Raw genomic sequence first — 27,541 nt, forward strand, 5'->3', positions numbered from 1 at the left:
AATCAAAGAACTCAGTAAATGAAGGTACTGAACAGAAAACGAAACACCTGTGAGACAGGATCCTCTGCATATAACTGGGAAATGTACAGCATGAACAGCCCAGGGAGGCTGACGCACAATACAGGGCTTAAGAGCCTAAAAACATGGCTGGAGGAAAGAATTCTGATTTTGTTTTTGGTACTCACTGCGGATTCTTTATTCAGCTAAGGGGGCACCACACTGTTCCTTTAGCAGCATCTCCATTATTCTAATTCCCTAGAGAGAGAAGAAAGAAAAATCAAAATGCAACAAGCACTTTTACATTTATCACAGCCCTTTCCCTCCAAGGAATCCAAGTCATGGCCATATACTCATTCCAGAAAAGTAGGCTCATGGTCATACCTTACATTTTTATAGTATTTTTCTCACCAAGTTCACATACATTTTCTCTACATGTGCTCAGAACTACTCAAGGGAAGTGGGCACAGGAGAGTTTAGAATCTCCATTTTAAACATAAGAAAGCAGTCCAAGAGAACACAAGTAACTTTTCAAAACACAGGTCCAGCTGCTAAGTGACATTGCCAGAACTGAAATAATAATGGTAATAATTAGTGTTTATTGAGCATTTATAAATGTGCTATGCTGGCTGCTCAGGTTTTCACGAGCACCATCCTGGGCAGTGGCACCATGGACACCCTTCCGGCCTCTCGGCTCCCTTTCCCCACCTGCCAGCACTGTAGGCTGCTAAGGGCACAGAGCCCTCAGCCAAAGGGAGCTGCCTAAACTCAGGTCACGTCTCCTCTCCAGGAGCAACCCACATCCAACGACTGGTGGACATAGGGGTCTAAAGGCCCAGCTCTCTTCCCTTAACTCCAGAAACCAGTGAAGGGCACTCCATGTCTAGAAGTCCCCATGGGATCAGCTGAGACCTTCACTGCAACATTACCACGGTTCACATTCACCTCCTGCATAATCCTGTCTCCCCTATTCCCCTGGTAGAGTTGTTTCTGAGGGCCCTGTCCAGTAACCCTCTGCACAAAAGTCTCCGTCTCAGAGTCTGTGTCTGGAGAGCTGGCCTCGGATGCCTTATTTAATACACACAAAACCCCAGAACAAGTACAATTCTTACTTCCATTTTACAGATGAAGAAACAGTAACTCCAAGAGGTTTAAGCAATTTTCCCAAAGTCATACATCTGTTGAGCAATAAAGCAGGGCAAGAACACAGGCACTCTATTCAGGCTTTAGAGGCTCCCCTGACCCCTCCCACATGCTCACTCTGTGACTGCACATGCCGACCTGTCACCCACCAGCCAGTCAAAATCTACTCTGGAGGAAAGAGGAAAGCAGATATTCCCTCCTTTCTCCTTCAAGACCAAGTTGTGCAGACGAGAGGATAAATCTTCAGATAGAAAGACAGGGTGATGGTGTAATTATGAACGAAGGTTTTAAGGAAGTCAGAGCTGGATCTGGTGGAATGGAAGTCACTGTTCTCAGGGATGGGAAAAGAGCTTACAGGGAACACTAATGACCCAAGCTAACCTGAAACACAGGTCCCCAGGGGCGCCTGGGTGGCTCAGTCGATTAAGCGTCCGACTTTGGCTCAGGTCATGATCTCGCAGTTCGTGAGTTCGAGCCCCGCGCCGGGCTCTGTGCTGACCGCTCAGAGCCTGGAGCCTGTTTCAGATTCTGTGTCTCCCTCTCTCTCTGACCCTCCCCCCGTTCATGCTCTGTCTCTTTCTGTCTCAAAAATAAACGTTACAAAATCAATCAATCAATAAAACAAACACAGGTCCCCAGGCCCCTCACAGAAGACTCTGACTTAATAGGACTCAAGCAGGCCCCAGAGTTCTGTACCTTTAACAAGCACCCAGGTGATTCTCATGATCAGGCAGGTCCCGAAAAACACTGAGTGAGCCACAAGAGAAAGACAGGGGCTTCCTACCAGGGATTTATTCTGCACCACAAAAGAAGGGAGCCTCTAGAGAAGACCATAAAATATACTGAGTACCAAAGTACACAAAACAAAATGTAACGTTTCCTTGAGGTTTCAGATGGTCCTTTAGATTGTGGCTAGCCATCGCCACAAACACTGCCACTGTCCTGCAAGAAAAAAGCACCAAAGGATGCAGATTGAATGCTGAGGAGCACGGAGAGGGGTGAACTAAAGCAGCAAGCTCCAAGACCAGGAGCACTGCTATCAGGGTGAAGAGAGGCGGGTCCTGGTCACAGCCCTGCCGGGAATTCTTCTGGGTACCTCAGGTGCATCACTTTTACCAAGGAGTAACCGAGATTGGACAGCTCAGGGGACAGCAAGGCCGAACAGGGACTGAACAGGAACTGTTAGAGAAACTCACAGAGGCACATACAGATTCCCAAGCCCTGCTGAGACCCACACAATCAGAATTTCCAGTTGTGGTTCTGAAGCACAACTGATTCATCTACTAGAACTTGTAAATGGCAGCCTGACATCACCTCCAAGATCCCTTCCAACTCTGCCAGTCTGGGGAAGGATGGAATAGTCCTCCTTAATCATTTTGGAGGACACGGTACACCCTGCAGTCCCGCAAAGAATTAGAGAAGAAATGAAGGAGTGGGTGGGGGAGGGAGGGGGGGAATGAAACCACCAGTGGAATAAAATGTAATTGAATTCTTACCCTAAGATCTGAATTGCACTCATTCTACTCTCATTCAATCATCAACAGATTCACTCAACAAATATTACACACCTACTGTGTACACCAGAGATTACATAGTGAACCAACAAGACAAAACCCCTGTATGGAGCATACAGTCTAGTAGATCTTACTTCCCTTATTTCCATTTGTTTGTTTCAACAAAACCCTAAACAATAATTAAATGCCTTCCTTCCATTTTCAGGACGAATAAAAACGGCCACAATAATTCCGTTTCAATCTTCTTTTTGCAGAGTGGGCCCATATATCTGGTGGTGTGTTTTTAAAACCAGAAAAGCACAGTCCCTCCTTCGGAAGTGAGCGCTGGTGAACTCTCCCCATCCGTCTAAATTAAGAACGCCACCACTTACTGAGCTGAACACTAATTGACATAAGTGAAGACTTTGAGGTTTGCCTTGGGAATTGAAAGACGTTATTTATTGAATCAATTATGTTCACAATGTGACAGTTGATTTTTCTTTCCCTTTTTTCCCCTCTCTCATACCACTTTAGTCTTTTTAAGCAGAACAGTTAGAAATAGAAGGTGGAGAACAGGGGCAGAGAGAGAGACCTATAAAGTGAATTAAAAAAAAAAAAAAAAAAACCTAACAGGGAGGCCAAACCATTATTTAGTACCTCTCTTTAGTAAGGAGGTACCAAATAAAAGCCCAATCGATAAGAGCCCTTTCAAATAACGTTCCAATGCTTAAAACTCAACCCCTAGGAGATCAGGCTTAAAGAGGCTAAATTTACCCCACTTACCACACAATGCTGCCTGAAATGCAGAACAAACATTAAGTGAATCCACCTTTATAGAGATGGCTTAAAAGCTTTTTGGACTGACAAACCATAAACCAGCATGATTTTATCATTCCTTTCCCCTCTGAGATCTTTTTCTCTCTCTATTACAAGGCTATCTTTTGCTATTTGCCAATGTACAGATGAGTGAGTAAGCCCTCACAGTCCCATTTCCCTAATACCAGCACTGGGCTGTCCAAGTGCCTCCTTGTACCCCCATAAAGGCCTCCCAGAATCCCACAGATTCAAAACACTTCCCAGATCCCCCATTCTTAAGAGTCTCTGAGAAATAGCTGATTATTGAGGAAAACAAAAAGCTTGTCTGAAGAGGAACCAGAATAAATTGGAACTAAAGGCGGCTAGATCCAGACAATATATGTATTTTGTTATCTAACTGATACCTCCTGAGGAAGCTCTGATTTACCTAGGAGGTCCCAAAGAGAGTAATATTAGGCTTCATAAAAATTGTAAAGTTCTAAAGCAGTTCTCAAAAGACACATCTGTGGGGAGCTCTTAAAACAAGAATTGCTCACTTAATTACCACCATGATAAAAGTTGGGTGCAGAATTTGGCTCACAAAAGGTACCTGATGTTGGGGCACCTGGATGGCTCAGTTGGTTAAGCATCTGACTTCGGCTCAGGTCATGATCTCATTGCTTGTGAGTTCAAGCCCCACGTCGGGCTGGTAGCTCAGGGACTGGAGCCTGCTTCAGATTCTGTGTCTCTGTCTCTCATTCCCTCTCTCTGCCCCTCCCCTCCTCGCTCTCTGTCTCTCAAAAATTAATTAAAAAAATTTTTTTTTTAATTGAAAAAAAAAGGTACTTGATGTTGATGGATTATAAGATGGATAAACTGATTACTTTTGAATGCCAAACTGATGAATCTGAATGTTACAATGACCGTGTAATCTGCCTAGGAGTTAGCATTCTTGAAAGTGCAGTGGGAAAGGCCAGAATAACAAGGGCTGCCAGAGGAGATGAAAGAACAGAACAAGGAAAGAATGAAAGTATGGGAAAAAAAAAAAAAGGCGGGGGGCGGGGGAGGGGGGAGCAGGGGAGAATGATGTGAAAATAACTGACCAGCAAACGTGGTACTTAAAACGATTTCTGGATTAGCCAAGAGGGGTTTAGAAAGTGCAAAGTCAAATGCTGAAATTTGCATTATAAAACTCACTTTTTGATAAAAAGATTTATATAAAGTTTACTTCCCTTTTTTTATTCTTTTTTTTCATTCAATTCATTTACATCAAACTTTCTTTGAATCTCATTTACTTTGTGTAGAACCCTATTAAAACCTTCACTCGTGTCCCATTGCTCTTATAATAAATCCACACTCACTATCATGGCTGCAAGGCTTTCCAACTCAGCTCACTGCCCTGCAGATACACAGGTCTGCTTTCGGTTCATGCAACAAGCTCACTTCCTCTCTCTTCCAGGCACTTCCCTCTGGCAGGAACATCCCCAGATCTTCCAGCGGCCAGAGCTCTCAACTCACCCAGCACCTCCTCAGAGACAACCCTGACTGCCCTAGGTCAGCCTGGCCACAGTGTGGATCACAACTTGGTCCTACTGTCTTCATAGCATTCATCACTATAAAAAAATTGTCATGCTTTTAAAAATATTTCGTACTTTTGGGGCGCCTGGGTGGCTCAGTCGGTTAAGCATCCAACTTCGGCTCAAGTCATGATCTCGTGGTTTGTGAGTTCAAGCCCTGCATCGGGCTTTGTGCTGACAGCTCAGAGCCTGGAGCCTGCTTCGATTCTGTGTCTCCCTCTCTCTCTGCCCCTACCCCGCTCATGCTCTGTCTCTCTCTCTCTCTCTCAAAAATAAATAAAAATTAAAAAAAATATTTTGTACTGTCTGCCACCCTTCCTTCCCCCAGTAGAAAGTAGGCTCCAGGAGACACCTGGCCAGTGGGCATCATCTATGAAAAAAGGAAAGGGAGGAATCTGAATCCAGTTTTCTCATCAAAAGGTAAGAAAAACACTGCTCAGAGCTTCTCCAGGAAGACATCTTTTGCCCAAAAAGCATCTTTTAATCTGATGTTGTTTAATTCTTTTATATATAGAACTTCCTCATCTGTAAAACTGGGGTAACATCAAACAATAATAATAATCGACATTATTGGCAAATACTGAATGCCAAGCACTGTGCTGAGTGCTTTACTGCCATTGGCTTTGTTTATTCTATCTGCCTTAGAGGATTATCATCTTTTTTTTTTTTCATACAAGATCTGAAGCTCAGAAAAATTAAGCATCCAGACCAAAATCACACAGTAACTAAGAAGCAAAGAGTCTCAATTTAACCCAAAGCAATCAGGATTGAGAGTCCAGGGGCCAGGATATCTTGATATGGGTGGATGGCATAAATGAGACTGCATGTATGAAAATACCTATTCTAATGTTGGGTACACAGCAAGGTTTGTTCTTGCCTTCCCTACTGACTATGTTCAGAAAGCGTGATAAATAAATCAGATATTTTAGCCCTGCTCACAAACTAAATGGCATGATTCTTAATATATGAATCAATATTTAATCACCTCTACAAATTATTTTAAATACAGTGTTTTTCAAGTACGAATATCTGATTGCATGTATGACTTCAATACAATTTTCCCATCGTAGCTAATAAACTCTTGCATAAGATTCATTTTTATTTTGATAAGCAACCCAAAATCTTTAGGTGTAACTGCAGGACATTAACTGATACAATAATTCAGATGTCTCTGCTTCACATAATAAAACTTCCTCTCCCCTGAAAGAGAGTATTTAATCTCACAATTGGTAAAGGAAAAGAATATAGCCCCAAATAATAAAACCTAAAAATTGGAAATGACATTATATTATCTAGTCCAGAAAGGAAACTCTTAGCAAAGAACTGAAGGTGTCCTATCTGACTCAGACAGGTGTCCTGGCATCAAATATCAGGATGAAAGGTTACCAAGTCATTTCTATACTGCCGGTTTTCAACTAAACTCTGACCTGGCATGACTACTTTATTAGCTAAAAGGCATTTAGTCATTGGTGTTTTCCTATTTTACAAAGTTCCTTCCCCATCCCTCCAACGTAACTCCTTAGCCTATCTTCATTTTTAGTTTCTAAACATGACCTATATATAGTTTTATTTTTCCTGATTTGGACTTCATACAAAATATGGCTTCTTCACTACTAACCAATCAAGAGACCAGCCTCCTACCTTGTGCCACGTGCCATCCATGACGTTTCTGACGAACGAAATTCTGCTACCTGTTTAGAAACCTCCACTGCTGGGAAGCTTTCCACTTCCATTCCATGGAGGCGAAACTGCCTCAGCACGTGGTACTAGAGGGGTCCAGGACCAACTCTTATACTCCTAACTAACCAACTCAAACACGGCAAGGTTCCTATCAATTCCCTTTATCAGCACTTTTTTCACTATTCATCAAATTTCAGCTCAGTCATAATTTTGCCTTGTTTCTTCCCTATCCTGAGAGAGAAAATGATTGCCAGCATGCTTGTTGTCTCTAACAGAATAAATAAATCCAATAGACGCTCAGATGATTCTCCTTTTACCTTTTGTCTCTCCCCTTCTCTTCACCCACATCAATTTCTATACATCACCAATTTTCTTTACATGTAAGGCCGGTCTCCTGGGTCTTCACATATAAGTTTTGAAAGCCCTATTTCAGTCAAAAATCTATCATGCCAAATCTCAACAACACTGAGGTTAAGGGGCTAACTAGTTGCCAGGGGCTTCACCTACATTACTTCACTTAATCCTCCCAAAGGTGCTCCCAGGTAAGATACTTTCACTCTCACCAGCTCCTGGTAAGGGAATTGGACCTCAGAGGAGAGGGAGTTGCTCAGGGTGATAGATTGAGTAAGTGACCAACCTGGAATTTAAACCTGGAATTCTCCAACTCTTTCCACAATGATTATCTGCCTCAGTGAGTTTGTTTCTGGGCCTATATGCTTCCCCAGTGAGGGAAATTAGCAAGCACGCCTCCCTGCAGGACTGCTCTGAGGATTCTGTGAGGCAACATAGAAAGCTAGGGACAAATGACTGCCTTTTGTCAGGCACTCCCACCCACTCTCCCCGTGGCCTGGAAAGTGGCTGCTGATTTCTATGTGGACCCAAGTCAGACTAGGGGACCCTCACAATGGGACTCCCACAACCAGGTACCACCCCCCTCCCGCATTCAGTGGATGGTCAGTGACCCAGAGGAAATGTCAGCAAGGGCTCACCTCGTGCCTGTTCGGATTTCTCAAAGCACATTTTACTTTCTCTTCCCATCACCTCTAAAAGTTACTAATATTGTTCGAGGACACAGAGCCCATCAGGGTAAACCAGCTTTCCCTAGGTCACAGGGTGGTCAGCAATACACAGAGAACTAGAATCCAAATCACAGGAAAAGAATGCTTACTGAAAGGCTAAGGCCCTACTAGGGTGCGCTGAGCACACTGTTTGCCTGGTCTCATTTAATCCTTTCAACCTAGGAGTCAGTGACACAAAGAAAATGAGAGGCAGAGAGGCTAAGAAACTTGACCAATGGCACCCAGCTCTATAAGTGCAGAATCCAGATTCGTACCCAGGTTTTTGTGACTGAGCCCTCACTAAACTACCTCCTTAAAAAGGTAGATTGGTAGAGTTTTCTTCTCAAACCACCAAGAAAATGACATGTTGCTTTAGGCATAGTCCTTCCTGCCATCCCAACGTTATTTCTGTCTACATCTGGGTAATTTTAATCTTACCTATTTAGTGGAGATGGGATGACACCGAACTACAAGTAATTCTTAAAACTTCCCTAAGGATAAAAGCACCTCACCACATCTCCAAATGCATTTTGTTTTCTGTGGATACCAAGTGAAGCTCTCTCACACACTACCAAGAGGCTGGAGGACAAGTGTGTGCAGAAGAAACATTTCTGTTGAACGCAGTTCATTTCTGTTGAACCTAGTATCTGCCAGTTAGAACTCCTTGGTTTTAACCAATGCAGATTAGTGAGGCTGTTACTTCCCACATAAAGTCTTTGGCCGTTTTGCAGGGGACAGAACCTGGGAAGGGTGAACGAGGCATGAGGGTACTGCTTGGAGCCAGAGGGCTGTATTGAACATTAGCTATATAAATAGGAGGGCTCACTTTCACTCCCCATCCTTCACATTACCTGTGGAATAGCAGAAACATGAAGTTCATGGCAAGTATAAGAAGGGACACCTTTTGAAAAATTCTAAGCATTTAATATTGTAAATTAACACAAACAACCAGAATAAAAGCTACATATAAATGACTAAAAAATAAAATCACTACATGCAAATAATAGTCTAAACTACCTGTTGTTTTTCAGAGTCAATCATTTACAAAGGGGGAAAAAATACCTTTTAGTGCTTATAGACGCAAATGTTCTTTAAAATCCCCAACCCCCATAGTAAATTGATAGGGGGGGAAATTGATAAATTGATAGCTTGGTCCCAGATATTCCTTCATGCATTAATAACTCCCACACAGACAATGTTCTAAATCTACCAGCTGCCCTGATGTTTAACAATCTAATAAAATTCTCCCCTTCAATGAAAAAAACAGCTAAGGTTTATTAAAAAAAAAAAAAAACATTCACATATCCTTCACTTGGTAAACTGCAAAAGCAGGACTCCTTTGAAATAACAAGCCCTTGTGGGCAATTCTGGCTCTTATTCTGAGACTGACAGAAAATCCTCAAGGCTCAGGGACACCTGATTCACACTTCCCTTGGAATTTGGCCAACAAACTCAGGCTCCCTGGCAAATAATCTGTTAGACTGGCTGAAATGTGAAAGGGGTAAGTGGCTGGCAAAGTAAATCAGGAGCCTAGTCTCCTAGTACAGAGACCAAGGGTCTGACTTCCTGGTTTGAATACATGTTCTACCACTCACCACCTGTGTGATTTGGGGCACATCAACCCACACCTCTCTGTGTCCTCACCTAGAAAAGGGTCATAACAGCACTTACTGCACAGCACTGTTGAGCAAATTGAAGGAGACAATGCATGTAACGTACTGAGGATAATGCCTGGAGCACAGAGAGGGCTCAACAAATATGACCTGTTACTGTTACCTTTCCTATTACCCCAATGGCTAAAAAGTTTAGTTGCTTGTAAGACTATTTTAAAATAAAACAGAATGCAAACATAAAGAAGTCTTAGCACATTGAGAAATACGTACATGTGTTCACTAATTGAGTAAATATTTAGTGAGCATGGAATACGTGCTAGGTATTGAGGATAAAACAGTGAGCCACACAGAAGCCTATTACTCACTAAGGGAAACAAAGAATCATGAAAACAGCCACATACTGAGCACTGTACTTCAGGGAATCTTTTCTAAGGTAATGATACAAAATACAAAAAATTCTAAGTATAAAGATGTTGCACATGGTTTCACTTATAATGGTAAGCTTGTAAATGACTTTAGTGCTCAATCCTAAAGAAAGAGTAAAATCAATTATTATACAACAACTAAAGAAAATATTACGCAGTCATTAAAATGTTGGCTTTGAGGTTTATAGAGTTGCGGCGGCAGGCATTTGTGATATAATATTACTTGAAAAGAGCAAAACATTAAAGTGTACTTACACTGTAATTATGACTGCTTAAAATCTGCATGTAAAAGACTAACCGGAACATGCCAATTTGAGCTATAACGGTAAGATAACAGTTATCATTTCTGGAGTATTTAACATGTGCCAAGATATTTAAGCACTTCTTTCCATTATTTCCTTTTACTTGCACACTCAGAAGGTTGGTACTACCACTCACATTTCAACCAGAGGCTCAATCTGTACACACAGGAGGTGGGAGGGCCCTGAGATTTACATTCGGGTCTGGGTAACTCCCAAGACAGGCTTATTATAACTATTAAACATTTGCCTGTAGCCTTAATGGGAAAAATAAGTTTTTGCTATAACTTCCTTGAATTTTTCTTTTTAAATAACACCAACTGATCATTTACTGTGTGCCAAATCCCGTCCTAAGCATTTTACGCATATAACTCATTTGCTTCTCACAAGTACTTGATGAAGTAGGTTCCAATACTGCCCTCATTTTACAGATGAGAAAAATGAGACTCAGAAAATTAAGTGGATTACTCAAGGTCACACAGCTGATTGGTACAAGGTAGTCTGCTGCTTTTGAAGAGAGCCAGGACAAAAAGACACAAATGGGTCCTTTGAAAATATACAAAATATTTATGTGCAGGTAGCACCTATTCAAAAACATTTTAAATAAAACCTTAAATTTTTTTTTGTTGTTGTCTACAGACTGAAAGAGTCTTTTGGGGAGGAGTGTGGCCATTTTTTGTGAAAAAAAAGAAATTATTGAAATTATGAAATATTCAAACAGTCAAGAAGTGAAGAGAATAGAAAAAGCAGTAAGTAAGCTTTCAAAAATGTTAATATCTTGAAAAGTGAACAAAAGCTACTTCCCCAGCAAAGGCCACTGATTGAGAAATTCTTCTTAAACGGGCTGTCAATATGAAAGGAGTTAATTAACTCTCAAAAACCCACCATTTTCCTTTACTAAGGAAATTTGGAGAAAAATAGAAAAACAGTTTAGCTAGAATCTAAGGAAGAAAGCCACACAAGAAATAAGGGGTCGAACTCCAGGCAGCAAGTGGGATTCCAAAGAAATTGAAAGTGACAAAGAAGTATCACTGTGACATATGTGGGTCACAAGACACAGGATTTTTCCTCCTTCCCAGCCAGGCACTCCAGCCTTCTTCCCGTCACCCGCCGGAGGACTGCCTGCTACAAGTCCCACAAAGCGTCGGCAAAACCAAAGGGGTCACTCAGCAAGAGATGAAATTCTCCCACAGAGTGGGGAGGCAGAATAAGAAATCACCACCAACAGAGGGGGAACATGATCAAGGAGAACGACTGGACATCTGAGAAAGCTCACAGAGCATTTAATTAGTATGCTACAGGGCTTACTGGATGTACCTTTAAGAAATTAAATTACCTTTGCAATTCAAGTTGCTCTGCCCAGAATTCTGTATTAATTCCTGATCTAAGATGCCTCAGTGACATTTTCCTGGCCTTGTTGGTCAAACTAAGAGCCTTAACGTAGCAGAGAACCCAACTGAATTCAAGTCCCATCCTACAACAGATTGCATCCACCAAAGATGCATGCCTCAAAGGCACTGAATCCACAGTCTGCAGACACAGCCCCAATGTTTGCAGTATTTCAATGCCACCTGGCCAGAGCTGTTTCAGTTTTCAATTCTGTGCCTGCCTTAGGTTTATACGAGGTATGTGAAGATTTATGATGGCCACAAATACCTATTTTCTCATTGTCTTTGCTTTTGAATTTAGCACAACAGTGTGTGCGAGCGAGCTCAGAAAAGCAACAGGTTGGTTGGAAATTCTATCCAGAACAGTGGGGAGAACATGGCTCCCAAATCTCCAGATTCCTGGTTGGGTGTGAGAGGAAAGCAGCATTAGGAAAGCAAGCATCACATTAAGCTTATGGAGACTACATGTTCTCTATGTTCGGACAAGTGTTGACTTCAAGGTCATCTGACTTCAAGGTCATACTCCACAGTCAATGGAGACCAGCCAAGCATTTGGCCAAATGCTTGGCTGATCTCCTCACCCAGGCTCTTTGGGGGAAAGGATTCTGCCCTCCAGCTCAGGAAGCCAAAGAGTACAGCAGTTAAGAGGATGGGCTCTGAGGTCACCACCTGGAATTCTAGCTCTGCCACATGCTGGCTGATGACCTGTGAAAGTAACCTCTGTGCCTCCACTTCTTCATCTGTAAAATGGAGACGTGGGAATAACAGTATCTCCCTCTCTGTCTCTCTCTCTGTCGCTCTGTCTCTCTCTCTCTCTGAGTCATTGGGAGAAACCACTGCTCATAGAACAGTGCAGTGCTTGGATTGTGGTAAACAATCAATAGATTATAAATACTATTAATACTGTATACTATTAATAGTATAATACTATTAATACTATTAAAAATAGTATAAACACTATTAATACTGTATTATACTGGTTTTCTCCAAAGCTTCCAGAAAAGTCTGTGTTTTCAGAAAGCATGGATTAAAAATAAGCCAACATATCTATTATTGGCCACCAGTATCTTGAAGACCCCCTTCAATACCTACAAATCCTTGCAATATGCAGTTTATTTAGTTCATCTGAATAGGACTATAAAATGGAACTATAACATCCCTACCACATGCTTACCATCTCCTCTTGCTAACTAGTATTTATTTTATAAAAACCTGTTTATTATTTTTAAATATTTTATTGCCCTTCCCCAAACCTTGACCATCCACTATGAATTATTTCTGATGTTCCTGGATACCCGCTCAGCTTAAACTCCTGAATTTTTATGCAGGCTTACATTCTGTCAGAAACAACATTTAAATCTTGGTATTTACACATTGGGGGAAAGGAGTGAGGGTTCAAACGAACAAACAAACAACAACAAAAAACATCATACTGCATCAAAATGGAAACTGACCCTCTTAGTCCAATCCCCAATTTACAAAAAAATGACAGTGACATTCAGAGCAACCAGTCCACGCAATGTAGCCAGTAGGGTGAGGCCAAGGCAAGGCCACCATCCAGATTTCCTGATTCTTGGCACAGTGCTGCACACTGTGTGGAGACATGACTTCCAATCACTATAATGACAGTGACACATCTCAAGCTCAAGAAGCCACTTTCTGCCATTTCTGGTAAGAGTTTAACTTCCCAGGTTTCATCTTGTTTACAAAAGGCAACGCCCCACAGTTGCAGCTGGCTGATCTCAGGGATTCCCAAAAACTTTACCACTGAGCAGTCTATTACAACCCTGATGAATTCAAATGAGCCACAGAGGGATTTTAGATTCCTAAGTCTCACAGTCAAGGTAATGGCATTGTTTTAAATTCAGGAGAAGGACCAAAACTGTTATCAGTCACAGAGTACTCATTTTCCCAGAGATGTTTTCACCGCAAAGGCTACATTTCTTAGGACTAAAACTCTGAGACGGCACGACAAGGCGAGCTGATGGAGAGGAGATATGGAGGAAGAGGGCAGTTATTATTACTTAACTAATCACCAGCATCTAATGAATAAATAGCGAGTAAATAAATCTACTTGAGCACTGAAGAGTATTGCCAACAGAGGTAAATTGAGAGCTAGGAAGTAAACCCTCTGGAACTAAGGACAGAAGTTCTTTCAAGTTGTTCAAGTAATGGAAAAAATCTTGAAAGATGGACAAAACCCAGAAAGAAATACAAGTCTCCAACATAAGCCCAGAAGGAAATGCAAACCTCCAACAGTCAGCAGATTATTAATTACACTGATGTTCACCTGTCATATTTGTGACTTTTATTTATTCTTTTGAATGACAGTTGTATTTGCTGTCTTCCTCGATCTTAGAATTACTGGGTTTTGAAAAGTCCACTCTTTTAAGGTTTGGACTACCATGCATGTGTGTCCACCAGACATTCATTTCACAGTTGAGAAACTGGGCAGCTGAGGGCAACTAGTTCAAGATAACACAATTAAAACGCTTGGAGGAAGACTGAGGTCAAACAATTAGTTAATGACAGAAGCATTAATTTTCAATGTCTTTGGAGCAGGAACCAGAAGTCTGGAGCTAACAATTTCATTTCTTCTTCATAAAAATCCTAGGAGGGTAGAATAATTAACCCTGCTTCCCTAATGACAAATGGAAATTCTAAGAGGTTACGTCATGTTACACAGCAAGATCTCTGATAATACCCAGAGTTGGCTTGCGGTGGAAGCTGCAAAGTGGCAAAACTCTTTCATAAGGAAATTTAGCAATTTGCATCAAACGTCTTAAAAATGTGCACACTCTTTAACCCCGGAAGTGATGAGAAATACAAGTATTTGTATTCATGGATTTACCACAATAATATCTATAATAGCGGGAAAAAAACCAGAAACCAACAAGAAGGGCATTTATGCCAATGGAATATTACAAAGGCATCAAAACTCATGTTTTCAAGGAAAATGTTAACAATATACCCATAAATGAAAAAGTTGGGCCAAATAAACAGAATAATCCCAGTGTGTCTTTCAAAAAATACCATACATACATGCATACATAAGCAAACATACATGAACACAAATGGAAAGAACTAAATCAAAATGGTGAATATGGAGACACTGAATGTTAAAATAATGGATTTAAAAAATGGCAAAAAAATAATTTTTAAGACAACACAAACTTGACCTATACTGCCGCAATCTAAAATTTTTGTTCAGATGAGTATTTAAGAGGGTATTTACTTAAAAAAATATCTTTTTTATCAGACAACTTCTCTTAATGCTAACAATTCTTGGAGTTTCTCTATGTTAGCCATGTTTCATATATGTGCCCTCACTTAATCTTTAAAATAACCCCATGAAAGACAACTATTATCTCTCCATTTCAGAGATGAGAAAATTGACGATCCAAGATGTGATATGTGACATCCAGGAAATGAAAAAGCCAGATGATGGACCAAAGGCCGCTTCTCTAAAGCTTCATATTCAATCTTTGTGTTAAACACACAGCTGAAACCTTGTTTCACACTGAATAATCTTTCTAAAGACAAAGTGTACTAGGTTCTGGAGTTGACATTTGGTATGCGACTATCAGGTTATCTATTTGCTTCAAAATATTTCGGTACATACAATATAATATTATGGTACATGTGTTAGTTCACATTATACATCAGGTACAGTCAGTCGCCCTAATGCAAGCTTCAGGCTCCAGGGGTTGGCTGTGAGCATTCTAATCAGCAAACTCACTTTCCAGAAATGGCAGTTACCGTTATCCTTGGAAACATCAGAAGCTTTAATAATTGGCATAAATTGTGCATTTTCACCGGTAAAATTAGTGGCTTCCTAGTGGATGTGAGAAATGGACTCTCGTTAATTTAATTAGTGGAACCTAACATACAGGGATTAGCTCAACATTCCAGAGATATACTTGCACAATGAAGAGCTAAGATTCTATCCAGCAAGCCCTTCACCAGCCAACTTTAGGGATGGCACCCAAAGTTTATGTATACATGGTCCTATGCCCATCCACTGGGTCAGAAGACTTGGCCGCCTGATGTTATCTTTAGAACAGCCGAATCTTGCCTTTGGAATAGAGTCAGTTCTGTTTTCAGGGAGCCATCTATTTATGCAATTCATGGTCGGAGCGCCCAAAAGGACAGAGACTTAATCAAACTTATAAAACAAGTCATCTATTTTGTGCCTACTTATAAATAAATGATTAATTAAATGTCTGTATGCATTGCAGAACTTTTTTATAAGCTGGGAGTGAAGTTGTGCGGGTGCAGCTAAACCTTACCAACTTCTAATTATCAGTTCCCAATACCACCAAAAAGAATTTAACAGTTGTGCATGCAACTTGGCATACCCATCACATGAGGTCGGTGTGGTAGGCAGGTCTCACATTGCTCCCAGTGATCCCTGCCTCTTGGTATTTATGCCCTTGTGTATCCCCTTCCCTTGACTGCAGGCTACATCTCGTGACCTGCTCCTAATGAACGCAATACAGAAATAAAAAGATGTCACTTCCATGATCGGGTAACAAAAACTATGGCTTTTGCTTTGCTAGCACTCTCCTGCCCCTTCTCTTGCTTGCTGCCATGTTGTGAGAGCCCCATACGTCGAGGAACCCAGGGATGCTGGCAGAATCCTACCAGCCAGGAGGCTCCCTACCAGGGAGGCATGGCAGCAACCATGTGAATATACCTGAAACTGAATTTTCCCCCTAGAGACTTCTGATGAGATGCCAGCCCCAGCCGAGACACTGACTACATCCTTGTGAGACCCTGAATCAGAGGATCCAACTAAGGCATGCCCAGACTCCTGACCCGTAGAAAGTGAGACACACTAAATGTGTGCTGTAAGCTGTGGAGTGCTGGGGTAATCTGTTATACAGCCATAGGTAACTAATACAGTTTGCAAAAATGGTGCAACCAAACAGTAACCAGGTTTTTCAAATGCCCATTTGGACTACATATACAGTGCCTCAGAGTGCGTGTGTGTGTGTGTGTGTGTGTGTGTGTGTGTGTGTGTTGTGTACAGTGGCTGTGTGTTTGGAGATATATATATATATTATATATATATATATATATATATACACATATATATACACACACACACACACATTTGTACATACCAATATATACACAAGAATACTATCTACTGTCGCAGAGAATTATCTTCCACTATTAAAATGGATTTTTATAAACACCCTAAGGAAACAGCATGTTCAGATATCTTTAGCTATAGCATGTGTAAGCCAGACCTTCTCCAAAGCGATGTTCAAACTGTTTGACTTGCCCACATTGTTTCAGTGACAAATATTTCACATGCTGTTGAATTCAGTCTCTCTCCGCTTCAGCCTCCCAATCAACACAGGAATAATCATGGGACTAATAATGGGGCCTTGCCAGGAGAGTGGCTAAGATAACACATTATTTTATTACACATTGAAAATGTATTTCACAAACCTAAAAAAAACAAAAAACTTCTATGCGAGTGCATAATGAGAGCTCTGCACGTCCACAGCATTTATGGTCGTCTCCAAGTGGGAAGACAACTGGGCTAAAAAAAGAACACTTGCATGACAAGAGCGTTACCACCCATTTTGTCTCCTAAGCCTCTCCCAGAAGAGTAAAATGTGAAATCTGCAAGAACCACGTGGGAGTTCACCAAAAAGTTCTTTTGATTTTCGCTTGGAATTTTAGGGGTTGGGGGCCAGAGGACTGGTGATTGTTTTAATTTGGAGAGACAGAGATAGTGATACCCAGGGCAGTAGGAACCATGTTTTCTCAATGGGAACCCTAACAACCCAAGCTGACATTTTGTTTTGGGGAGTGAAAAATATCTTATACTTTTTATGTATAAAGCAATAGCATAATACAGTCTACAAAGAGATAATCAGTATAGCCATGGTATTAATATTTCATGGGGAGGGGGACAAATAGAAAATAAGAAGTCTTAAAAGAGTCACTGGGAGTGGGTGGGTGATAATGAAGAAAAGGTTGAAAACCAAGATTCTTGCAAAGGCTCCCTTTCCAGAATTGGAGAGCACCTGCAGAGCCATACCTGCCCCACAGAATAGCCTGATCTCTGTCCTGTTTCCTTCTCTTAGGATCCCTGAGGTGGGGCTTGACTGGCCTGGGCCCCTCTCAGCTCTGCTTCAGTCACTGGCCATTTCCCCTAGGCTGCAGAAATGTGTACGAAGCCTTGCATGTGTCTCAGACTTCCCCCAAACCCTGTTTTCCTTCAGATCTTTCTGTTTCCTTGATATGTTTTTTGAATGTGCTTGCTTACCTCAAGGCAAATTAACATATGTACTTGCTATCCAGGACGCTTCTCCTTGGCACTTTTCAACACTTTTCAACACCTCCAACTTTTCAACGCTTCCAACCCATCCAACCCATCATGGATCAAAACTGTCCACCAGAACATGAGATTACAGCAGACAGAGATGAAGGCAAAGTCAAGAGACAACTGAGTGGCTCTCGGACTGAGGAAAGCACCATATGGCACACTCACTACTGTCACCAGCCAAGAGTATAGTATATATAGCACCACTCTTCTGGGCAGACGTGAAAAAAATACACAGTAATAGTACAGTCCATTGCTGCCATGGAAAAAGAGAGAGTGCTATCTCAAAAACAAACTTTTAAGCAGTTCCTCAAAAATTTAAACATAGAATTACCATACAATCCAGAAAAAGAATTGAGAGCAGAGACTTGAACAGATATTTATATACCCATATTCATGGCAGCATTATTCACAATGGCCAAAAGGTTGAAGACAACAGGCGTGCACTGATGGATGAATAAACAAGATGTGGTATACATACTCAATGGAATTCTACCCAGCTACAACATTGATAAACCCTGAAACCATTATGTTAAGTGAAATAAGCCAGACAGAAAAACACAAATATGGTACAATTCCACTTCCATGAAGTACCTAAAGTAGTCAAATTCACAGAGACAAAAAATAAAATGGTGGTTGCCAGGAACTAGGAGGAAGAGGAATGGGGAGTTACTATTTAATGGTTGCAGAATTATTACTTAGGAAGATGAAAAAGTTCTGGAATTGGATGGTACTGATGGTTGTACAACACTGAATGCACTTAATGATGTCAGACTGTAGACTTACATATAGTTAAAATGGTAAATTTTATGTAACATATAGTTTGCTACAATAAAAAGGTTTTAATGTAGTTTTTAATCCGGGGGGGGGGTGGAAATCAGGAGATCTTTTCTGTAGGTCTACCTCTACCTTCTTGAGTCACGATTTTGGCGAGTCAAATAACATCTTAAAAACTCATGCTTCCTTTTTTGTAACACCCTGCTTCCCAAACTTGCAGACCAACACATGTACTCAAGAGCCTCTTCTCTGTTGTGCCCCCAAGAGTCTGAGCCAGCAAGTCTTGTGTGCAGCACTTGAATCTGGATTTGATCAGCAGCTCAGGAAGGGAAGGACTTTTCATTCTGAGAATCCATAATTCCCTGACCTTTCCAACTGATGGATGACATTTTCCACTGCATCTTTTCTATGTTGCCAGCCAAACCATTCCCAACATCATCTTCACGTGTACCTTTTCTTGAGGTATAACTGGCATACATTATATTAGTCTCAGGTGTATCACATAATGAATCAGTATTTGGATATATTGTGAAATGATCACCACAGTAAGTCTATTTAACATCAGCACCATACATAGTTGCAGAATTCATTTTTCTTGTGATGGGAACTTTTAAGATTTACTCTCTTAGTAACTTGCAAATGTACAATACAGTATTAGTAACTACAGTCACCATGCTGTACTTTATATCGCCACATCTTTATTTTATAACTGCCTTTGGCAACCACTAATTTATTCTCTGTATTTATGAACCTGGCTTTTGTTTTTTAGATTCTACATATCAGTGAGCTCATATGGTATTTGTATTTCTCTATCTGACTTATTTTCCTTACCATGATACCCTCAAGATCTAACCATGTTGTTAACAAATGGCAAGATTTCATTCTTTTTTATGGCTGAGTGACATTTCTCTGTGTGTGTGTGTGTGTGTGTGTGTGTGCGCGCACACGCGTGCACACACCACATCTTTTACATCTTTTTTATCTGTTCATCCATCAGTGGATATCTAGGTCATTTCCATATCTTGCCTAATGTAAACAATGCATTATTTACGTGGGGGTACACCTATGTTTTTGAATTAGTGTTCTCATTTTCCTTGGATAAATACCCAGAAGTGGAATTGCTGGATCATATGGTGGTTCTATTTTTAATTTTTTAAGGAACCTCCATACTGTTTCCCATAGAGGCTGCACCAACTTACATGCCCTTTTTTTCCATGAGGGTTCCTTTTTTTCCACACTCTCACCAACACTTATTATTTCTTGTTTATTGATACAAGTCATTCTAACAGGTGTGAAGTGGTATCTCATTGTGATTTTGATTTATGTTTCCCTGATGATTTGTGATGTTCAACATTTTCTCATGCATCTGTTAGCCATCTATATGTATTCTTTGGAAAAATGTCTATTCAATTCCTCTGCCCATTTTATTGAACATTTGTTTGGGTTTTTGTTGCTATTGTTGTTTTGTGTATGATATAATAAAGTGGTCCAGTTTCATTCTTTTGCATGCAGTTGTCCAGTATTCCCAACACTATTTGTTGAAGAGACTGTCTTCATGGTTTCTCTGTTGTAAATTAGTTGACCATATATACATGGGTTTATTTCTGGGCTCTCTATTCTTCCCCTTTGGTCTGTGTCTGTTTTTAGGCAATACCATAATGTTTTGGTGACTACAGTTTTGTAATATAGTTTGAAATCAGGGAGCACAATACCTTCAGCTCCTTTCTCAAGAAGAAAGGCTATTTGGGGTCTTCTCTGATACCATAGAGATTTTAGGGCTGTTTATTCTATTTCTGTGAAAAACGCCACTGAACTTTTCCTTTGTAATATAAAGATATTTTCAAAACAAATAGCACAAAAACAAATCCATAGTCCATATTAAAACAGAAAAAAGGATATATCATTACAGGAAAAATGGCAGAAACACCAGCTAAACACACCCTCAAACCTGCATGGATGTCTGGAATTTAGGCCAGGTGGAATCTGGATAAAACCAGAGGCTGGCAGCTCTGAACAGAGCCATTCAAGACCTTTTCAACTACCAACATCATGGCCCCTCGTCCCTCTAGTCCATTCCAAGTCCTTCCACGGCAACTGAGTTCCGTGCTTCTGCATTCCTCCATCCTTACTGTAAACCCCACAACTCCTTGCTCTGGCTCTATCGAGCACACCACATCTGGCCCCACACAAGTGGCTGCTTGAGGGCAGAGTGAGTGGATGTGGCAGTGTGGTATTCATTAACAGTACACTCTGGAGTCAGAGAGGTTTGGGTTCAAATCCCAAGTTCACCACCCACTAATTCTGTGACCTTGAGAAAACTGCTTTGTCATTTGGGACCTCAATTTCCCCATGAATGAAAGAGGAAGAAGAGTTCCTATGTCATAGACTTGTTTAGAAAAGTAATTAAGGTAATGTGTGCCATGCATAGGGCATGGCATCAAGTAAGCTCTTCTAAGTACCAGTTGTTATTTGAAAATCCTTCCCAACAATGATCATAGTGCTGAGCACTGACCACCACATGGGGTTCAACAATTCTCACCATCAGCAGATGTTTATTCATTGCCTGTCAGGCCTTCCACCCTGAGCTAGAATCTGTGAAGTAAAGCTGCATAAGGCACAGCATCCACTCTTATGAATTGTTTCATTCCTGCTTGTGTCTCCAGCACCTTACCCAATGCCTGGCACATAGGTGATACTCAAACTGTTTGTGGAACTACACTTCTGAGTTTAAAATCTATTGGGTGTTCATATGGGTTTGGAAAACAAACAAACATGCAACCATAAAAAGAAAGTATGAAAAGGAAGTATGTGAGTAGGTTTTTTTTTTAATTCTTGAAAACAAAAATAACACCTTACATATATTTGACCTGTGTTCTTCAATCTACCGAAAGCTTTCAAACATAGTTTTCACACCTATCTTCGGGAATGCATTAAAGTTTCCATCTTGTTGACAAGTACATACAGGATCAGGGGAATAAAGTGATTTGTGCCACATTACAAAGATGAGCTTTAGTGGGCTATAAGTTCAGAACAGCTTCTATTTCAAAAGCATAGCTCTTGACTTGGCTACCAGGGGGCAATCTCCATTCTCCTGCCCACATACTTCCATTCTCAGAGAAAAGGGAAGTCCGAGCAGTATATGAAAAGTCAGCATTTGTGTTAGAAGGGCCCCCAAATTGTATGTCACCTCAAAGTAGTGAAAGGAGGAGAGAAAAATAATTGCACAAGCCACCAGCGGCACAGAAATACAAGTGACCTCACCTCGGGGGTTCATATCTAGGGCCAGCTTTTAATTTACAAACACAAAGATACTGAATTTGCAAGTGTCTCATTTTGCCTTTTCTAGAAAAAAATAGATATCAGATCCCACCTTTACCATCACTAAACAGTCTCAAGAATAAAGTCCTAAATAAACTCACCTAAAACACTCTCAGGATGACTTCCATAGAAGCCATTTATGCAGGCTCAACTGTGAAGGTTTATCAGGAAGTCAGGCTGATACCGGGAAACATCCCCACTTGGCTAAAAGGTAAAAGACCATTTAGCACAAGTGGCTTCTAAGATTGAAAAGCTAACCCATTAAGCCTCTTAAAAAAAAAAAAAAAAAAAAAGAGGAAAGCCAGAAAAGGCAAAAACTCACAGGAAAAATATATTCTTACTTCTGAGCAAAAGCAAGAATACGCAGGAATTACTTGGGTTTCTCACTTTAAAAATTTAAAGTCACTTCAGGTGCCTCGTGGCTCAGCTGGTTAAGCATCTGACTCTAGATTTCAGCTTGGGTCATAATCTCACGGTTCTTGAGTTCAAACCCTGCATCGGGCTTTGAGCTGGAAGTGTGGAGCTTGCTTGGGATTCTCTCTCTCTGTCTCTCTCTCTCTTTCTGTGTCTACCCCTGCCCAGGTCTCTTTCAAAGTAAATAAATAAACTTAAAAAATTTAAATCCACTTGATGATTTCCAGATAATACTCATCAGAAGCCAAATGAGATATAGCTGTGCATTCTATCTCCTTTCTACCCATTTCCACATGAATGTAGGACCACTGCCCAAGCTATGATGGGTTGAGGGGAATTGGAATTAAGATTCATAAAACCCCCTCTCTGCCATCAAGAACATACAATCTACTGTGAGATCACGCCAGAAACCCTTGGGAGTATTTACCCATCCCACCACCCTTTTCCCTGGGACATGACTTCCCACCTAATCCGGTCACAACCTGGGATGAGCCATATTCGTAAAACCTGACGTCTACCCTCCTGGCTACGCTTGACCTATGAAATGCCAACAAGAGTCGCTTCCAAAGAATTTGGAAATGAATGAAATAAGCAGACAGTCTCTTGGTTGGCCAAAACTCTATACAAGATGTACACCTGGACTATAGAGGCCCACATGATAAGAAAGAGAATACAACAGATGCATACTCTTATAGACAAGTGCTGAAGAAGGAATAGTATCTGGGTTCCTGGCATCTCTCAGTCCCAGGGCAGACCATTCTGAAGCCTGCCCGCCTCACGGCCCTTGTACCCTTACAATGAATGAGCTAGCCTAAAGTAGTTTCTATTACTTATAACCAAAGAGTCCTAATAACTACAGAGAAAGTAAGACTACCACACAAATGCATCTGATACACAGCAAAGGTGCTGAGTGGGCAAACCATCTGCTTTGTTTATCAGAAAAATCTTGCAGAGTAAAGTGGCAAGGCTCAACTGTTTACAAGTTTTAAGACTTGTAAAACATGGGGATGTGAGTTCAGACTCCACCTTTTGCTCTCCTTGTGACCTTGAGTAAATCCATTTAAAAGCCCATGCTTACCACAGAGCCTAGCAAAAAGCAGGTGCTCCACATATACATGTAAGAAAAAGGCAGACAAGCAGCCACCCACATATTAGGTGCACTTAACTCTTCCAAGATATTTCTCATCGATAAAATGGGACTAATAATGTTCACTTTATGCATCGCACAGGATCAGAATATCCACAACCACTGTATGGTTAAAAGTCATTACAAGATTCAGATTGATGGACAGGTCGAACATAAACCCATCTGAATTAATCAAGGACTATTTATTTATCTAAAGCAGGGGTTGGCAAAGTATATAGCCCACAGGCCAAATCCAGTCCACCACCAGTGTTTGTGTGATCCACAAGAATGGTTTTCACAAATGAACATTTGCAATTTGATGGTAGGGAACACTAACTCTGAATCACAATTTAGCTAAACGTTATGTTCTCCCACAAAATGGAATCCCATTTTTCTGATCCGAAGAACTATATTACAAAAAAAATTCAACTATTATTATATTTTTAATTTTGTAAATAAAAAAAAATTATGGAAACTTGTTTCTCTCTTGCTATAAAGCCCCAACATAATATCTCCAGTTTGCTTCTTGGCCCACAAAGCCTAACGTATTTACTATCTGGTTCTTTACAGAAAATTTTTCTCAATCTTGATCAAAAAAGTGTATGATACTCAGGGATATGGCAGTGAAATTATTTCTGTCATCAGACCCATTAATTTCACGGTGCGATTTTGCACAACATGTGGGTTTTTACACAGGCATACTTTGCAATATAGCAGAAAAACTTCCAATCATGTGTGAGTGACTAAGGTCATATCAGACCTTCTAGAAGCCCAGCTATCCACTTCAGGCCCAGCTTCAACAGGCTGGGCCAGTCTAGATATGTGCATTTCTGAGACAGGAATACACCATTAATCTTGACAGTATGTTTATGGAGTACAGTACAGTATCAAACGCTCGTTCATCATCCTCAGCCTCCCAGACTAACACATCATGGTCCAGGCTCATTCTTGAACCTAGATCTGCAAAGCGAGAACAAAAGCTTGTTACCCAGATAATCTCTGGAGCCACAACAATATTCCTTCAGACCAGCCATTAAACCTATTATTCTACAAGACAAAACAAGGTAACATATGCATAGCATATGTCCTGAGTAAATCCAGGAAGTAAGTGATTATGCCCCTTATCACAATAACAACAACAACAATTTAAAAGTACAATATTATATATAAAACAAGTTAATAAAAATTAAATAATAATTTGTCAATACTTCAGAACACCTGTAATAAGCATATCATAATGCATAAGGAATAGACTTTACCTTAAAGACATTTTGAAAATAATGCTGTGAAGGCAAGAAAATGAGACATAAATTTCTCTATATAAGACAGATTAAAAATAGAATAGCTCTATTTATTTATTTTATTTTATTTTTACATTTATTCATTTTTGAGAGACAGAGAGAGACAGAGCACAACCGGGGGAGGGTTGTGAGAGGGTTGTGAGAGAGAGGGAGACACAGAATCCGAAGCAGGCTCCAGGCTCCCAGCTATCAGCACAGAGCCCAACGCGGGGCTTGAACTCACAAACCACAAGATCATGACATGAGCCAAAGTCGGATGCACAACCAACTGAGCCACCCAGGTGCCCCAAGAATAGCTCTATTTAAAACAGGGTACCAACCTTAGACTCTAAGGTGGTCTCTAAATCACCTTCATGGAACCCTAAACTCCCACAGAATTTGAAAAACACAAGAAGTGACAACCAGGAAATCAAGGTCTCTGTATCTTCTTCATCCATAATAACAGAACAACAAAAATAGCTACTTCAAAGGTTTGTATTAAATAATAAATAAAAATTCTTTTTACAGTGAGTAGTTCATAAGCGCTCAATAAATACTAGCTATTATCTTTTTCACTAAATGGGTGTCATCATACTGAATATACTGAAAATGTAATTACTCATTCTGATTATATCTCTTAGTTCTCCATATTATTACATATTCTTTACTGGCATAGTTTTAATTTAATGGGTCACAAATGGCATTTAAGTTTTACTTTGATTTGGATGTATGCAATAATTAGCAAAGATACTTATTTTTGCATCTATTTGTTTATTTTTTATTTGTTTGTTTATAAACTGTATTTTTTTCTCATCGTGTCTGCTCAGGAGCCTTATTCAATAACCCAACGGGAATCTTCATGATTTCTTAAAGTAAATATTGGTTCAAAGTAAAAACAAGCTTACCCTCTGGGCTCCCTGTCTTAAGAATGTGCTGGCAAAAGTCTCCAAAATGCAGTTGAGAAAGCCAGCCCCTGTAATTGAAATTCTGCCTCTCTGAATGAACTCTGTCCTGTAAAAAAAAAAAAAAAAAAAAAAAAATCATTGATGTCATTCTACATTTGGATATTTAAACTACAGAGATTTCCCAAAGCATTACCATTTAAAGTCAACACAAAACAATATCCATAATAATTCAATAACTGCCTGTTACAACAAAAGTTTTGTTAAAAAGAGATTTACAGTTTATATAAGCAATTGTTTTATTCAAGTTAAGAATATTTCATGTTGCTAAAAGAGTAAATTTTAATTTTCTCATCACACACAAAAATAATTGTGTGAGAGGTGATGGGTGCGTATTATGGTAATCATTTTGCAATACATACATATATAAAATTATGTTGTACACCTTACACTATGTTATATGCCAATTAAGCCAAGAGAAAAAAGAAAATACATATAGCTTCATTATTCTAAGTGTAACTACTGCAGAATATAGGATGTCTAGTCATAGCTAAGACTACATAATCCCATGATAAAATTGTGATAGTCAGGAGATCTGTACTCTATCTTTAAAATGTTGTTCTTCTTGGGGAGCCTGGGTGGCTCAGTCGGTTAAGTATCCGCCTTCAGTTCTGGTCATGATCTCACGACTTGTGAGTTCAAGCCCCGCGTTGGGCTCTGTGCTGATGGCTCAGAGCCTGGAGCCTGCTTTTGACTCTGTCTCCCTATCTCTCTGCTCCTCCCCTGTTCATGCTCTGTCTCTCCCTCTCTCTCAGAAATAAATACACATTTAAAAAAAATATTTTTAATACATAAATAAAATGTTGTTCTTGACTCACAATAAACTTAACTAATTCCAATTAAAATATATGTATATATTATTATGAATATATATATATTCATTTCATGCTGCAAAATGGCCTTTTAAAATTGAGTCTGAGATAATTATCAGATGTAGGACTTTGGTTAGATTACTAAGACTCTCTTAACTCAGTTCCTCATATGTAAAAATGGGAATATTCATAGTATCTTTCATTCACAACTATCTTGAGAAGTAAATATGAACTGTTCCTCAGACACAACAAGCCTTCATTAAATGTTAGCCACTATTACTACAGAGGGAGCGAGACAGACAGTAGAGACAGAGACTAGAAAGTCAGAAGCCTGAGATGACTTCTTTAAGCCTTGATTGGAGGGGAGGGGGGCTGAGATAAGGTGTGCCACTCTGCTATTTAGAGTTCTACCAATATTAAATTATCTCTATTTCATAAAACAGAGAACACTTGAGAGTGACATCAGAAAGATGGCAGAATTACCCCCAGGCCCTCACTCCCCCAAGGATGTTCTACCTTACCAATCTATGGACCAACTTGCCTTTGGGAGAACACTAGAACTAGTTAAGAGTTTGCAGGTGAGTACAAAGTCAAGAAGAGCCACATCAAAGTTATCATAACTCTTATTAGACCTGCTGTCTAATTCTCTAGTAGCGGTAGCCTCTACATGCAAATCGTGCAATCAGTAAAAAGAAGCCTTCAGATTCCTCTTTCTCTCTCTCCCTCCCTCTCCCCCCTCCCTCCCTCCCTCCCTCACACACACACACACACACACACACACACACACACACACACACACACAGAGCTATCCTAGCCAATGTGACATAAACAGTCTAGGCAAATAGTCTGTCTAGGCAAAGCAGCCTCCACCTCTTAGATTTAAGCCTATTTAAAATGATTTGTTCATGTAAAACTACATCCTAGTGACACTAATCTTTCCTGTCTTTATTCTAGATTAGTCAGAGTAGAATTTTACAGTGATTTTAATATTTAAAAATGAAAAGTTGAGCAGTCTTACACTCTTGGGAGAGATAAACTCTT

The 27,541-nt window shown here is 40.2% G+C and overlaps 1 protein-coding gene across 9 annotated transcripts in view; it reads right to left on the reverse strand.

Moving 5' to 3' along the window:
* PRELID2 (PRELI domain containing 2) overlaps positions 1-27,541 on the reverse strand; it is a 186,781-nt gene that overhangs the window by 126,983 nt on the left and 32,257 nt on the right. For all 9 annotated transcript variants that reach the window (XR_003415018.2, XM_053222580.1, XM_027042455.2 and 6 more), the window contains 2 exons: positions 25,632-25,737; positions 186-255 (listed from right to left, as the gene is read on the reverse strand). Coding sequence is in view for 8 of the 9 variants with exons in the window: in XM_053222580.1 (XP_053078555.1) it covers positions 196-255; positions 25,632-25,737 (166 nt within the window). In the remaining variant the exon portion in view is untranslated. The remainder of the gene's footprint in view (positions 1-185; positions 256-25,631; positions 25,738-27,541) is intronic.

The sequence above is a fragment of the Acinonyx jubatus genome, chromosome A1, assembly GCF_027475565.1.
Source record: "Acinonyx jubatus isolate Ajub_Pintada_27869175 chromosome A1, VMU_Ajub_asm_v1.0, whole genome shotgun sequence".
Lineage (NCBI taxonomy): Eukaryota > Metazoa > Chordata > Mammalia > Carnivora > Felidae > Acinonyx > Acinonyx jubatus.